At 45.1% G+C, this 16,073-nt stretch overlaps 1 protein-coding gene across 1 annotated transcript; it reads left to right on the plus strand.

Annotated features, from left to right (window-relative positions):
• Positions 1 to 921: 921 nt before the first annotated feature.
• Positions 922 to 12,836, plus strand: Smim2 (small integral membrane protein 2). The gene is given in 4 exon segments (XM_048800559.1): positions 922 to 927; positions 5,760 to 5,943; positions 5,946 to 6,010; positions 12,819 to 12,836. Coding segments are annotated over 4 exon segments (273 nt in total).
• Positions 12,837 to 16,073: the final 3,237 nt, after the last annotated feature.

Below are 16,073 nucleotides of genomic sequence, written 5' to 3' on the forward strand. Positions count from 1 at the left end.
TTAACATAATGACTATGCTGTGGGATTGGACAGTTGCGACATCTAATCTGCCTCAAAAGCTCTTTCTCGCTTTCAGGGAATTCCACTGTACCTCCTCAGTTCTGTGTAAGATCTAACCACAACTTAATTACTAGTCTTCTGGAGAGAGCCGGGGAGACAGTCTCCCACACCGTGACTCCATCCACTCAGCGATGAATGAACAATCCAGCTCTTTACAGCTGGTTCCCAAACAAGTGTCAGAACCAAAGCATGAATAAATACTATGTGCATCACAACACAACCTGGGTTTGCCTCCCTGTTTTGCTCCTTTTGCAATAGTTAACACTCACCTAAGCCTGAGGAAAACTTTCTCTGGTGTCTTCTGACTCACGAGAGCATCCCCTTAATCCCCTGTAGATAAGCAAGGGTTCTATCTGGCTGTAATTACGGAAGAGGCATCATTGGGGTTGCTTGGCAGCAGAAATTGGTTTATTGCAAACAACCTTCTGTGGGGCAACTACCCTTATTTTGCTAAGTTGTGTGTCTTCTGGTTGATTGACTTGCTGTCTGAATTATACAAAAGATTTTCTCTCTATACCCGTGGGAGGACAGAGTCAGCAAAGCAACAGGGAAGGCTTGATTCTAGAAAGTGGATAAGGCACTCACTCTTAAGCAACAGGGGAACCATGTTCCATGGTTCTTCTGTCTAGAAACTTCTAATTAGAAAATTGGAGGCTCAGTGTCCTTTGCCCTGTTTCAGGTTTCCTGAAAAGCTTCAGCAGGACAAGGGAGAAGCTCTGGAAGTAGGGACCTGTGTCCTGTTACAGATGGGTGCCACTCAACTCAGGAAAGGATGTAAGCCATTACCTAGTGGTTGTCATATCACAATGGTCCAAATCATTAAGTTGAACAATTTGGATCAGCAGTTATGTTCACGGGACCATGAAGGTAAGCAAACAGTGAAGCTATCTGTGTAAGGGGTAGGCAGCCATTGCCATTTATTAAATAACTATTATGGACTAGTCACTGTGTCAAAGTATTTTTTTTTTTTTGTGTGTGTGTACACAAAAATAAATACTGCTAGTTTAACACTGTCTTCGAAGATGAGAAGCCAAGCTTCTGAGAGGTTAAGTTCATGAATACTATGACTTGTAAGTAATAGGGGTGAGATTTGAAGCTTGACAGCCAACATACCATCCATGTCCCATCCATGACCCAGTGTAGCTAAAATTTTTAATGGGAAATTTCTGAAACTTTAAATTGTTAGCAATATCTTTTAAAATTTTTGTTTAAAATTCCATTTCAGGTCAACAATTAATTGCATGTGTAGTCAAGAATTATTTCCTTTTAAAAAAATTTTTAGTTGTAGATGGACACAATACCTTTATTTTATTTATTTATGTGGTCCTGAGGATCGAACCCAGTGCTCCACACATGTGAGACAAGCACTCTGCCATTGAGCCACAACCCCAGCCCAGATTATTTCTGCCATGATCAAAATCATTAAGTCATTGCTCAACCTGCAAATCTGTGCATATGTGGAGGTAAACCTGGACCAAGGAAGTAGAAATGTAGTCAGGATTCCATACCAGTTTTGGGGGATGCCCTTTGAAGACATTTTGCAATATTGGTTCCTAGGCTTTGTTCGTTTTATCAGAAACCAAGAGATAACGTGGAACATGATTTCAGATGTGTGAATTCAGGTCAGAGTGCTGCAATGCTGTAGTTCAAAGATTCTCAACCAATCACATAGTGGGGTATGTGGTCACTGAACTGAGAGTTGACCCTCTCAGTCCTCAGGAGACTGGGTGGTTTTCTGGCCATAAGTAGCTTCTCCCTTTAGTTTAATCCGTGTTGCAGGTGTGTGTGTGTGTGTGTGTGTGTGTGTGTGTGTGTGTGATGGAGTTAAAATAGTTGGGAAACACTACTGTGCTTATGTTTCTTATGTAATACAGACTGCCCCAACTTCCCATAAAGCTTTCCTTTTTTTTTTTTTTTTCATGAATGGGATCTACATCTTCCCATGAATCCTGTACTGTAGCTTTTCTGCTTTTCTGCTGATCTGATAATAGGATATCCTTTCCCTGGATTTTCCCACCTTATTCATGAATGTTTTCATTAAAGACAAAACTACCACCCTCCATTCATTTATCCATTCCAGTTCTCTTCCTGTCCTCCAATTTCACAGAGCAATCTTGTACTATTTTGGTTTTGATTCATCCAATCATGATTTGTTTGGAACAATCCCTGTGGACAGGTCATGGGGCCTACTAGGGTGTCCAATTTGTCTCAGGGGGTTTGGCACTTGAATTCCTGCCTCCTGAGCAAGTCAGGATAGTTGGTCACCCTAGGCTTAGCACAGCACGATTGTCACAAGCAGAATGACTCTTCTTCCTATAGGTAGAAGTGTGGGGATGGTAAGGGGGAAGGTTTCACATAAAATTACCTCAGTGTTTTTATTAGATAAAAATAATGGGAGGTGAGTGGCTGGTGAAAGAACTGTGTCACTCAAAGAATCTTGTTTCCTTCTTAGCATATTCTTTGAAAACAAGTTGACAACAACTTTCCCTAGGTGCATTCAAGCTGCAACTGAATGAAATCTGTCATTTCTCAAAGAATGCAAATTAATAGAAATAACTACAAAAAATTAAGTAGTTATGTATTTATTTTTCAAAAATAAAAAGCAAGTTTCAATGTTATAATCTACTAAATTGAGGCATCTTGATCACTTGGGGTACCTGCTCTTCTTTAACAGCAATTTGCCCTCAATCGTCTACTATCTTCCTGTTCCCTATCTGCTACATCCTAAATAACATACCTAGCTTAAGCAATGGTTACTATTCAAAAGTGGGGAAATATGGTTATTATAGAGGGAGAAAGCACCCAAATCTGAATTAGTCAGGGTTGTCCAGACAAAGAAAACCAATAGGGTGTTATCCATCTATCCATCCATCCATCCATCCATCCATCTACCTACCTACCAACAGATGGATTGATCAACCAATTGACTGATATATAAATATATAGATCTATGAAGGAATCATTATGGGAATTGGCTTGTGCAGTTATAAAGGCTGAGACATCACACAGTAAGCTGTCTGCAAGCTGGAGAATCAGGAGGCTGATATATAATTCAGTCTGAGACCAAAGGCTGAGAAGCTGGGGGCTGCTGGTCTAGTCCTTAGAGTCCAAAGACCTGAGGACCTGGAGCTTTGATGTCTAGCAGAAGATGAATATCGCAGATCCAGAAGAGTAGAATTTGAACTGTGGCCTAGAGAACAAACACTGCCAGGCTATAAGGGGAAGAGAGGACACAGGGAGAGTGAAACTCAGCAGGTGACCTTGGGCAAGTGCTTAACATTTCTTATCTCTGTGCCTCCATCTGCCAAGAGAATTGGGGGGCTGTGTGAGTTTGAAGTTCTCATGCATTCTAGAATTCTAGCCCTTTTTGAGGAAGTATAAGAGAAGACAATTATAGAAATACTATCAATAAATGTTTGAAAGTTTTGGCATGTCAAACCAAGGAATTAGCCAGGAGTCTTTGCAAAAAAAAAAAAAAAATATATATATATATATATATATACATACCAGGATAGAACAAACCCTATAAGACCAAAGAGACCAGAAAGCCTTTAAAAGTCTGCAGCAAAAGAAGTCTTACTCCTCACATCGTATGTCAACTTCTACTGCATACATACCTTTATAATTTGCAAAATATCATCACACAGACTTACAGACTGAGAAGCCCTTGAACATACTATTGCTGCTTTTGATCTTGACACAATCTCGAGAGACAGAATTCAGAGTTTCTACTGTTCTCATGTTACAGATAGGTGAACTGGTTTTCCAAGTAAGATCACAATTAAGGTCACAGAGCCAAGCCTTGGACTCTGTGTCTATGGATTTCTGTAACTTCTAAACAGAATAGAGGTCAGTGAGATCTTATCACTGAGCAGCCATGTCAGAAGTAGGAACCCTGGAGAGGAGGTGTCAAGGACCCACATAATACACCATGCCCTCACCAGCTTGGAGCAGAGGCCTACAGTTGTGGACTTCATGGTTGGCTTCTAAAAGGGTCTTACCAAAGAGATTTATTATAGATTTGGAGGTAGCCTCTCCAGTCTGGGTGCTGACTATCTGCTGGGGCAAGGTTCTAATCAGGTCTCTTTCTAAATGTTTCAGTGCCAGACTTTGGTGTTCTGGAAGGCTGTGGGATGGAGGTGATCAAGGCGTCTTTAAGGACTCACACTTCCCTGCTGTGTGATGTTGTAAGGCTGGTTGATATTGTATCATTTGTTTTTACTGCTGTTTAGAGTTTTTGTCCCATACACATTATTCCAAAAATAGATTGTACTATATTTTAGGCCATTTGAATTTAATCAACAAGCATCTTCTCACTGACATGTCTGTAGTTTTATTGTTTCTGGCCAGGACAAGGATGCCTGAAGACAGTTTTCTGAAGACCAATTTCTCTGATCTTTTTGATGTTAAACCAAGGGACTCTGCTCCCAGATGGTGATTTATAACTTTAATGAGATGTTCTTGACCACTTTGTGGTTACAAGGGAACACATAGAACCTCAGAGAAGCAATCGTTCCTAGTAGTCAAGGTGGAGTCATATTATTCCCTCTAACCTCGCTAGGATCCTAATAGGATTCAGAATGGTCACATATTCTGTGCTGTCTCAGGATTACCCAACATGACATAATCATTTCATAACTTGGTAGGACTGGTGGCAGGATTAAATCTTCCATACTATGGCCCATTTCAGATTATTTGACCTGTTGAAACTCCAAGGACATTGTAGGCTCTCCTTCTTGTGTCCCAACAGGACTAAGATCAAAAGCATGTATGTTATTTTTTCCTAGAGTGTTTGTTTAGCAATGCCTTATATTGAGATGCTGCTGTCTAAAGAACAAGAGGAGGTTCAGGAACACTAACAACTGTTACTCATAGTTGTATATCCCATGCTCTCTGTCCTCCCCATTGTGAAAGCCACGCCACCTATCCCTGGGCAATAAGAGCCCGTTCTTTCTAACTTCTTGTGGGTGCTCACCCAAGCTTTGGGCTCAGATTTAAACATGCCCAGGGGACACTGCCTTTTTAGGTACATGCCATAATTAGGAAAAGAGTATCACTTTTTGGATTCTGGAGCTCACCCCATTTGGTGGTGAGTTTGGGGAGCATTGACAGTGCTCATTGTTCATTCATTGATCATTCATTCATTCATTCATTCATTCACACTTCCATCCAGTCTTCCCTCACATAGTTATTGAGTGCCCAGTGTGTGCCATGTGCTAAGCTGGGTACTAGGCATTCAGTGGTGAAGGCATGGTCTCAAGGAGGGGCTTCTGTCTCAATATAGAAGCTCAAGGAATTCCAGGGTGTTAGTTACTGCTAAGAGTCTGTAGGGGTTCAAGGGGCCCCATTAAGTTTGAAAAACTCTGGACCTTCATTGGCCTCCAATGAAGAGCCAGGTCCTCAAAGGCCACTGTCAGTGCTCTCTAGATGAGTACTACGCACGAGGAGGGGCCAAGGGTGGGGCCCTCTGAAGGCTGTGTCATCCTGGGCTCCAGCCACAGAGGTTTCATCACAGAGGGAAGCTGAGCTCTGAGCACGTTGCTAGGCTGTGGCTATTTATTTTTATAAACAAGCCTTGAGCTTAATATAGAAATCTGATTTTGCTTTTTCTTTCTTCTTTACAGCATCATCTGGCTGTCTGGCACCATCAAAGAACTGCATTTCTGACCCAACAGGAGCTCGTGGCTAGATGGGGGTAGGAAGAAAGTTGGGGAAGAGACCTGTCAGCTGGGCTGCCTCACGGGGAGGGGGAAGCACGTGGCTATACCACTAGCATCCTGTTCAGCTTCAGCATGAGTGTCATCTGTGACACCTACATGGTCCTTGCTTGAAACAGCAGGAGGAAAAAAAGCAGCTCTGGTGCTAGCATCTCTTCTGATGAGCCCACACCAGAATACAACAGAAGAGAAGGCAAGGCCACACCAAAGAGGACCCAAGTCAGGTGCCATAAGCAGGTGACGTCTCAACTCTCTGTCCTTTGGAGGAAGCTATTTTAATAGAGCCACTTTACTGCAGCTATTTTGACATGTGGATATTTTGATTTGTCCCCAAAACTTAGCCAATAAATGTTCAGCTTTTAAAAAACTGATTTAGTAACATGGATATTTAAAAAACCCATCTGTGAGTTTCACCCATCCCTGATCTTTCACCCATTGTCAAACCCCATGTCCAGGCATCAAGGGTGTATGGTTTGCAGATACATGAAAGAAAGGGTTGTAGAGGCTCAAAGTGGAGAACCATCAGAAGCCAGGCAATGATCAAGAATAAAGCGTCAGGAACAGGTGATGTCAGAACTGGGAGTGAGTTGGGGCTACACGAGGGTTGGGAGGCCCCTAAAGTCAAAAGAATGGGTCAAATTCACAGGCAAGCCAAGAGCTAGATACAGAATGAGGCAGAAAACCAGTCTCTCTCTTTCTCTCTCTCTCTCTCTCTCACACACACACACACACACACAAATACATTGAGTGTGCATTTGGTCTCACCTGTGTATCAAAATGGCTGTGTCAGAACAACTACATAGAATTGAAGGACTAGAGAATAGTCCACCTGGGATTCAGGAGATCTCAGGTTAGCTCTTCCATGGGCCGTGTCTGACTCATGAATGTCTGTACATTTCACTTCAGGGCCTGGCTGAGCCTCAGTTTCCCTATATAAAATGCAGATGATTATGTCTGCCCTTCCTCTTTCCACACCTTTTCATGAGGGATGAGGCAGCAGCTCGTAAACTGCTCTGGGCCACCAGGAGAAAGGTGTTGCGTAAATAGTGGGTTAGTATGGATGAGTCTTCTGTGAGTCAAGGATTTCAGAGTTGGGCAAGTGTAGCCCTCTCGGGCTGATGACTAATGTGGTCACCATGATGCCTTTGGCTGGAACATATGGTGTGGGTAATGACTCTGTTCCTGCCACGGCAGAGAACTCTGTCTTCTTCATGCAAGTGCTGTAAATTGAGGCGCTTGCACTAGGGGTTTAGATTTGAAGAGTGAAAAGGAACCTGACATTTCAGCCTGTATTCTGGAGTAGTTTCACCGTACAAAGAACAGTGGCAATGCGTTTGTGCCCAATCATCAGCGCCCCTTGGCCAGTGAAGAATTTCTTCCAAATTCTGCCATTTGTCAAAATTGCTAAAGTCCCCTAGAGGCAGTTTCAGAGTAATGAAAGGTAGAGAGAGGAGTCCAGTCCTTTCTGTTCTGGCCCTTCACAAGGGGAGAGCTTTTGCACCCCAAGATGAAGTCTTGCTGATTCAGACAGGGTGTCATTTTGGGATTCATGGAAGGAGACAACAGGGCTGGGGCCTCAGCTTCTAGAAGCCCATCCTAAGGCCACCACACCAGCTCAGAGCAGAGGTGAAGGACACACATATCTCCGCAGCTGACTGACCCACCCCCACTTCCAGCTTCCACTCATCCCTATTTTAAGAGCCAAAGTGCCACCTCCTCTGGTACAGTTAATCTTTGTTCCTGCCACTGATCCATTTCTCTTTGTTGTTTCTCACCATGTACCAGCCTCCAGATTTCATGTGGATTCCTTTCCCAGGCATCGTGTTTGGTTCCCTCCTCGCATTGACTTCCAAGTGCCAAGAACAACTCTGTTCCGCAGGAGGATAGTATTTGGCTTAAAAAGGACCAAGGGAGCAGTGGCTTCTCTGCATTAGAGTTCTTTGGGATAACGTGGGAATTTATTCTGGGAACTGTTCAGCATCTCCCTCAGGCCGCTCCCCCACCTACTACGTGTTCCTGTCCCAGAGTCATTGTATTTAACTGGATGGTGATAAGAGCTTTTCTTGCTGAGCCCATGTAGAAGAGCTTAGCACCCCTCCCCCAATCATCACTCTCCAAGGGCCTCCGCTGGGCCCACGTGAATATTGCAATGGGCACTGTTACCATCATTACGGTCTTGAGCACCCCCCCAGGGTCAGATTGTGCGATAAACCTTGAATTCTAGGGGAGAACAGATGATTTTTTTTTTCAACCTGTGGGCACTGTGGTCGCTCTAGTCACTGACAAGCACGGTTGGGTAGAGCTCCAGCCAATGCTTGCTTCTCTGTGGACATCACATGGGGCTTATTGACACATATTAAGCACAGAGCTGGTGCCCCCACGATCCCTATTAATTTGGGGAAGAGGTTGTGTCATCCCACCTGCCACCATGTGTAGTGATTTAGGAATCTGCAGTGTGACATAGAGCAAACAGAGAAGAGGGGAGAGGGGCCAGCACACCCTCAGGCAGCAAGCCCCGTTCGGTTGTCCCAGGAGGACTTCCTATCTGCCTCTAGGAGTGGCCTTGTCCCAGACTTGGTCTGTCGGAAATACTGCAAACAAAGGCATAGTTTCTTCTAGCCCAGAGGACATTGTATGCTCCCAGGACAGAATGGAGAGGAGAAGGGAGGCTTTAAGATGCCTAAGGCCAATGTAATTAGGGCAAGGCTGAGCTGGATAAGGCTTTGCAGGAAGCATCCCTTATATGTGAAGGTGCCTCTGGGTACATGAATTGGCTTCTTTGAATCTTTCTACAACTCTTTGAGGTAAATAGAGCAGCTGTTGTTATTCTAGTTTTATCAAGGGGGGAGCTAAGTCCCAGAAAGTTGAGTTGATTTTCTTAGGGTCAACTATGGGGGGGGGTGGATAGAGACAAGAAACCTCAAATTCCTAACATCTCTCCCAGTTTTTCCATTAGCCCATGTGGCTCATCAGTGGGGCTTAAGCAAAACAGCTAAAGCAAGTCCCACTCTTCCAGCTGAGCACAAGTCTGGAGCTGGCATGGACTTACAGTGGAGGAGCCGGGCACTGGGAGGCTGCAGGGGCTGTTTCCATGTGCTGGTGTGATAAGGCAGGGCTGTGTGGCTCCGTAAGTTTGGAGCTACCGGGGCTCACCATTTATAAGGCCATGGTGAGAGAAGTGCAGAGCCCAAAGGCAGATGCTATGTGCACAGACATGCCTAGGCATGCAGGCAAGGAGCTGTTATGGTCACTATGGCTGTCATGGATAGATGGAGCTGATCCCCTTGCAAGTCATCTGCAGCTTCATGGGTGCATGGTAGCTTCTTACACTTCTGCACCTCAGCTGTAGCTCTTGGGCCACAGGAAGAAACCCCAGTTAAAGATTCCTGGAGCAATTGCTAACCAGTGAAGGTTGGAGCTTGTGGAAAAAGGTCTCAGCTTCTTCAGGCCAACAGGACCCTTGAGGTGTATTCACCAGTGTCTTTAAGAGGGTCTCCCTTGGGAGTGAGCCTCAATTGCTCTCAGCAGGATTCTGCTTTATTGTCTTTCCTCTCTTCTTTCTAGCTTCCCGAATCCCTCACTGTTTCCAGGGATCATATCCCCAAGAAACACATGCTTCTAGATCACCATTTTAGGAACCAAAACCAAGACAGTGATCCCATTGCTACCTCCCCAAGCACCTCTTGGGTGGTAGGCTTTCAAAACAGCCAGGTTCCTGCTAAGATTGGCATGTGTGCCTTTCCTTGTTGGGCATTGTCCCTTTATGGCAATTGTCCAGGAAGACTGTGGATTGGTAGAAATAATTATAGAGTCCTTCGGGATGCAGGAATCTACCTCCTGTAAATCCAGGAAGTCCCCTGTAGCAGGGCGCATGGTTAAGGAATGGTGAATGGGACTCAGTGTCTTTCTAAACGGTTGAAGCAAGCTTGGTGTTTTCATGCTGTGCACCACCTGGGCTTCTGAGCCCCTGCAACTCCTTGTCACCTTTCAGTCGGAGGAGCTGTGCCTTTGAGAACTCTTGCATGGGTCATGCCTGGACTGACTCGTTCTCTAAATTTCTCTTGGTGCCACAGTAGGACAAAGAGCACAGGAAGGTGGAGGTCAGAAGTCCCCGGGGTGGGACCAGGCTCCTGGATGCTGCATTCTCATCTGTTCTCCTGGGTCCCAGAAGGCTGCCAATTGGACTGGCAACGAGCAGACACATGAAAGCAAACGTGCGCTTCTAACATTTCATAACCTACCTCCCACAAACCAGAAGGCACTCTTCCCCTCGCCTTCTCCCCTGCCTTGTTCTTGACATTTTTAACGTGGTGCTGCGTATACAGCCGGCTTTGCATTTCAAACACCTCCCACTTGAGCTGGCTCCTGGTCCCTGTAGGCCTGAGAATCCCAGTTATGTGCCCTACCCGGAGAATCTCTCAGCTCCCCTTCTGGCCGGGCCACACTTCTTCTGGGTAGGATTGGGGGAAGCTGATGCTGGGCTGAAGAGGTTTTACCGTGTGTACTGGTGAGAAGCAGGCACCATCTTTGTGTTCCAGCTCCCTGGCTCTGCAGTGAGGTGAGGGAAACCCTAGCAGGAGCCCAGCCTCCATTCCTGGGCTTCTTGTGGGGCCTTCACAAAACTCAGTGCATCGTTGGTTTTTCTGCTTCAAACAGAAAACGCGATGATGTCTCTTTTCAGGGTTCTTCCTTGTTTGTGGCCCAGGCCTGAGCTGCTGGTCCAGCTCCCTCATCTCAGAGAGTCTGGTGTGATATAGAGAGGAACACAGGCTGGGCCAGTTCTGTCCCTTCCTTTCCTTCCCCATACCTCATGGTGGAGTCTGGATGAATGATGGGGAAGCAAATCTCTGCAGGGCCCAAAAGCAGAGGCTAAGCAATACCCGAGGCTATGTTTTTGCAGGGGAGGATAAAGTCAGCAGCAAGAAGGGGAAAGGGAGGGAAAGTTAGCAAAGGAAGAGAGGAAAAAAGGATACAAAAAGGATAGTTAGACAAGGAAATGGCTGACTGACTCCTAAGACTCTTTGAGAAGCACTGATGCCATTTGTCACCCATCCCTGTTTCAAAATGGGGTTAGGAGCTGCCGAATGCATGCATTTGCTCAGAGAAGACACAGAGCTCAGCTTGTAGAACTGTCTTGCCGCTCATGCCTCCCCAGACTAGAAACAAGTAAAACCCTACTTACTCAACAAAAGGACCTTTAAGCCTTTTTAAAATGCTTTATTTAAACACACACACACACACACACACACACACATATGATGGTGTCTTTTCTTTCCTCCTGTTCACTCCAAGATATAAATACACAGAACCCCCAAGGGCAATTTTAGGACGCAGGTTTAGAAGATTCTGAAGGGCAGACAAATCACAGTTGGGTTGAGCTTAATGCCTGACACATCATGGTTGCTCAATAAATGTCCGAAATGGATGGAGTGAATGAATGAATGAATATGAGAGATATAAAGAATATGTTAACGAGAAGATTCTAGAGCATTCAATACTGATAACTTTTCGTGACATCTCATTGCTTTTGCTCTGGGTGCTGACAATGCAGAGATGAGTGAGCTCTCAAAGCGTGTCTCAATGGTTGATTGGTGACCACGGACATACATCAGGGTCCTCAGTATGAGGAAGGCGTGGACAAGGCACAGTGACAGAGAGGGTCTAAGCTGCCCAGAGGTCTCCAGAAAAGTGGGTTCTGACTGTTGAGGAGGTCTTCCTAGGCAGAACAGGCCCCAGAAGACAGAGCTTGAGGACAAGGGAGGGATGAAATCATTGCCTGCTGTATCTGGGAACTGCGATGCCTGTGGCATGGCTGGGGCACGTGGAAGGAGCTGGGTTCTTTGTGTTGAACAGTGGAGCTGGAAGGAAGTCAGGGACTTTGGTAGCCCCAGCCCCTGCTAGTTACCACAGGTTTTGTTTTTGTTTTAGTTTTGTACTAGGGATTGAACACAGGGTGCTTAACAACTGAGCCACATCCCCACCCCTTTTTAAAAATGTTTTACTTTGAGACAGGGTCTCACTAAATTGCTTAGAGTCTTGCTAAGTTGCTGAGGCTGGCTCTGAACTTACCATCTTCCTGCCTCAGCCCCTCAAGCCGCTGGATTACAGGCATGCGCCACTACACTGGGCCACCATAGGTTTTTGAATGCCTTCCATATGACCAAACATAGGCAGCAGAAGGTTTGACATTTTAAAACCTTCCTAGGAAACCAAATTCCCACATATAGCTGTTGCTTTGTCACCAGGGAGTGTGTGGGTATCTCCTATCTTCTTAGGGCTCCTGGCTGATGGGGGAGGGGATTGATCTTCTACCTTCTAAGCACCTTGCTGGGTTTCTATTCTGTATTCCTCTCTGCTGTGAGCTGCCTCAGGGCAAAACCTTCCTGTTTGAGCAGAGGGGGCACAAGAAGACTTAGATTGATGGATGGATGTTCTGAGTCCTACAAAAGCCCATAAGCCCCATTGTTTTCTCCTAAGAGGAAAAAAAATCATTTGAACCAGGAATAGTCCTTGTTTATCTTATCTTGCAAGTCTCCCCCAAGAGCACAGCCCCACCCCCACCACACCCCTCCAAAAAAGAAATCAGCACGGAATGTAAAGAGATTAGGTTGGAGCTCAGAGAGAATTTAGGGAGGATGCCAATCAGGGCTGCAGGGGAGGAGCTGCCGGTGCAGCCTCTGAGGCTTGGAGGGGGGGCAGGCGGAGAGCTGGGAGGCCTTGCACATCTTCAGGCTCTGGGCCAAGGAGTGCCACAGAAATGAGCCCCAGTGCTGGAACATCATGCACACTCCTGCTGCAAAAATGCCTTGGGAGCAAAAGATTTGATAAAGTTTGAATCAGAAGAGAAAAAAGGCAATTATGTTTCCTGCATCCTGGGTTCCTGCCACCCTGTGGCTCTCCAGGGATGTACTTGTAGCATTTCCATGTTTTTCTCACAAAAGCCTGGAGAGAGAAAAACAGCCGATCAACGTGTAATAAATTATCCACCAGGTCACAGCTTCTGCTGGCCTCATTCTGACACTTCTCCCCTTCTGATTGCAGACAATAATTATCCTCTAATTGTGCAGAGGATCTCGCTTATGGAGCTAGAGCACAAGGAAAAGCTGTCGTCTGTTACTGTTTTGTTCTGAATGCTGAACGAGCTGAATTCTGCCTCAGTTGCATGCACGTGTCTCTTCTGAGGAGCGGCCCTCCCCTCCACTTGCCTTTCCTTCAATGAGGCAATCTTTGGAGGCTTGGGAGGGAGAGTCACAGAATATTTCTTGTTTCTCTCTGGGCCTGACAGGTCATCACTAATCAGTCTCCCCCCAAACAGAGTACCATAGTGGAGTCCTGGTGCAATGAAAGGCCACCCGCCAGCAGTGGACGGAGAGATTCTACAAAGGAGTGAGTGGATCCAAGATCCCACCATGCTAAAAAGTGGATTTCCTTGGAAATCATACCAGCCTTTGACCCTGGGTGCCACTGTTTGTTTTCAAAGCACAGACTTGAATGGCAGGTAAGTACCCATAAGTCATTACCATGATTAAATAGCGTTTATTAGATGCCCTGTATTCATTGCTTGGTGCTTGGTGCTTGGTGCAGTCTTTGAGAAGCTTATTTCCTGCAACACGAGGACTGATTTCCTGTGCAAGGTACAGCGTCTGTATGGAGCTGGGAAGCACTGATGTGGGGCATCCTAATGAGCGTGGATCTTCAGGTGGCATCAAATGGAGAACGCAAGAGCAATACTTGAGTGTGACCACTCCAAGGTCAGGCGTGGAGATGCAAAGCTGGACTGATGACCTGGATCCTTTATTTATGGAGGACCTACCAAGTGGCAAGTACCAAGTCAGGCACTGAGAGTTTTAAAAAGTAATAAGCCCTTGTGCGGGTTTCGAGGAGTGCACACTCTGGTGAGAATCCGAGTGTAACTGGATTACACCATCCATGAGAATACAAGGTCCATCAGGTCCATCAAGGGTAAGGAACACTGGGAAAGCATCAGGAGACTGATGGACTCAGCCCAAGGAGATGGGACCCAGATGAACCAGGCCTGGAAGGGTTGTCATGTGAGCTTTGAAATATTTGCTGAAGGCATTTCAAGTCTGGAGACTGGAAGCATATGGAGCAGTTAAAAGAATATAAAATAGTTTCATTTGATCAAAGAATATGGGGAGGGAGACATAGTGAGAGGCTGGGGCTATTTCTGGATGCTTCTGAGCATCCTGTGAAGGATGTGAGCTTTTACGTCAATGGTTTAAGGTAGAGAGAGGGTGTCAGAGACTTGCTCTGGCAACATGGAGGGTAATGAGGGTGGGGGGCATGGGGCTGTGTTAGTGGGGCTGGAAGAAGACCTGAAAGGTGTGGGAGACAGAGTCTACTTCACTCTCATGTTTCTTGTCTCTGATGCTATTAATTTTCTACCATGCAGAGTGTTTTTATAATTTGATTCTATTAATCTTATTGTGGATGGCTCTGCATGCATTTCTCTCCTGAATTCTATCCTTCATCTCTGAGGTGTCAGATTGCACAGCCTTTTGTGTCCTTGGTTGGGAATGAGGGACACCAGATAGACTCAGGTTAATGAATGTTTCACACAGCAGGCTGCACTCAACCCCAAAGTCCCTACTCTAGGACCTGAACAATCCACTTATGGCTTCCCTTTGCAAGTTGATAGATCTTACCTGAAGCTGATGTTGTTTGCTTGGGCACCTGAACAACTCCCCACTCTCTTCATTAAGGATCTTGATAATCCAGGGGTAGAAGGTCAGCCTCCCTATGAGCACAAATTTATCAGACATCGGTTCTTTTTTTTATTATTTATTTTTTGGTACCAGGGATTGAACCTAGGGTACTTACCGACTGAGCCATATCCCCAGCCCCGCCTCCCCTTTTCTTGTATTTTATTTAAAGACAGGATCTCACTGAGTTACTTGAAGCCTCGCTAAGTTGCTAAGGCTGATTCTGAACTTGTGATCCTCCTGCCTCCACTTCCAGAACCACCGAGATTACAGGCATGCACCATTGCACCCGGCTAGACAACTGTTCTTTACATATTGCTGTTTTACATATCATATGACTGTTTCAGGTTATGTTTAAGAAAGAATCTGGATTCTGAGTCTCAGCGAGGGTCCTCTTTAGCCCCTTCCGTGGTCTACAATGCGGTTGTGAAAATGAACCTCTCTTAAAATGTTTGCAAAGTGTGATGCTCATCATTCATCTGGACTCCTGGCAACCTACCAGTGAACACAAACAAGAGAAGGGCTAGTCTCAAGAATGCTTTCCAGATAATAAATCTCCAGCCACCACGAGGAAGCTACCTCTTCCTTGGAGACAGTAAGTTCACTTGCCTAAAAGCATGCAAACCGACATTTCTCCAGAGTCTGTTTCCCATTTGTGAAAGGTAGCATATTCTGGAGCATAAATGAAGGAAAGTAATAGATTGATTCAGCACCACCTGTACATTCCTGTTAAGCATCGTACTAGGCACTGGAGAGCCACAAAGAAACCAAGATTTCCTTGACCTCATGGAGCTTACGTTCTCTTGGGGGATGCACAGGACTGGATTTACTCCTTTATAGGCCCTAACCTGAGAAGATGAAAGCCCTTCCCACCCAGACACAATAAAAAGCACAGAACTTATGTGTGTGAGAATCATACACACACACACACACACACACATACATATATGTATAAATATATCTCAAAGCCATAGATATTCAGACTGCAAAATTCCAGATAAGTTAATTGAAGTTGAACTTTTGTTTTATTAGGGCTTTAATCATGGGCTTCATCCACTTATTAGTAGGCCAGATGAGACATAACTAAACATGCCAGAAGATATAATAAGAAGAAAGGTACATGGCGGATGCCTGTGTCATTCAGGGTTTCCCAGAAAAACAAAATTAGCCAGAGATGGTAGGAGGTAAACACACACACACACAGAGAATCATATATATATGACTATATATATATATATATATATATATATTGGTCATATATGTAGTCATATACTTTTTTAAGTATACTTTTTTTTAAAAGAGAGATTTATTTATTTTAAGAAACAGACTTAAGTGATTGTGGAGGTGGCTAGCAAGTCTGAAATGAGAAGGGGCAGCCTGGCATGCTAAAACCTCCAAGGCTGAAGCTGAAGCTGCATGCCAGAGGTAGAATTTCTTCTTCCTCAGAGAAACCTTAGTCTTGCTCCTAAGACTTTTCACTGATTGAACGAGGTCAACCCAAATGATTGAGGACAATCGCTTTTCAAGTCAAGTGATCTATAAAATATCTCAGCAGCATCACCTGGGTTGGTAT

The sequence above is a fragment of the Marmota marmota genome, unplaced genomic scaffold (assembly GCF_001458135.2).
Source record: "Marmota marmota marmota unplaced genomic scaffold, marMar, whole genome shotgun sequence".
Lineage (NCBI taxonomy): Eukaryota > Metazoa > Chordata > Mammalia > Rodentia > Sciuridae > Marmota > Marmota marmota.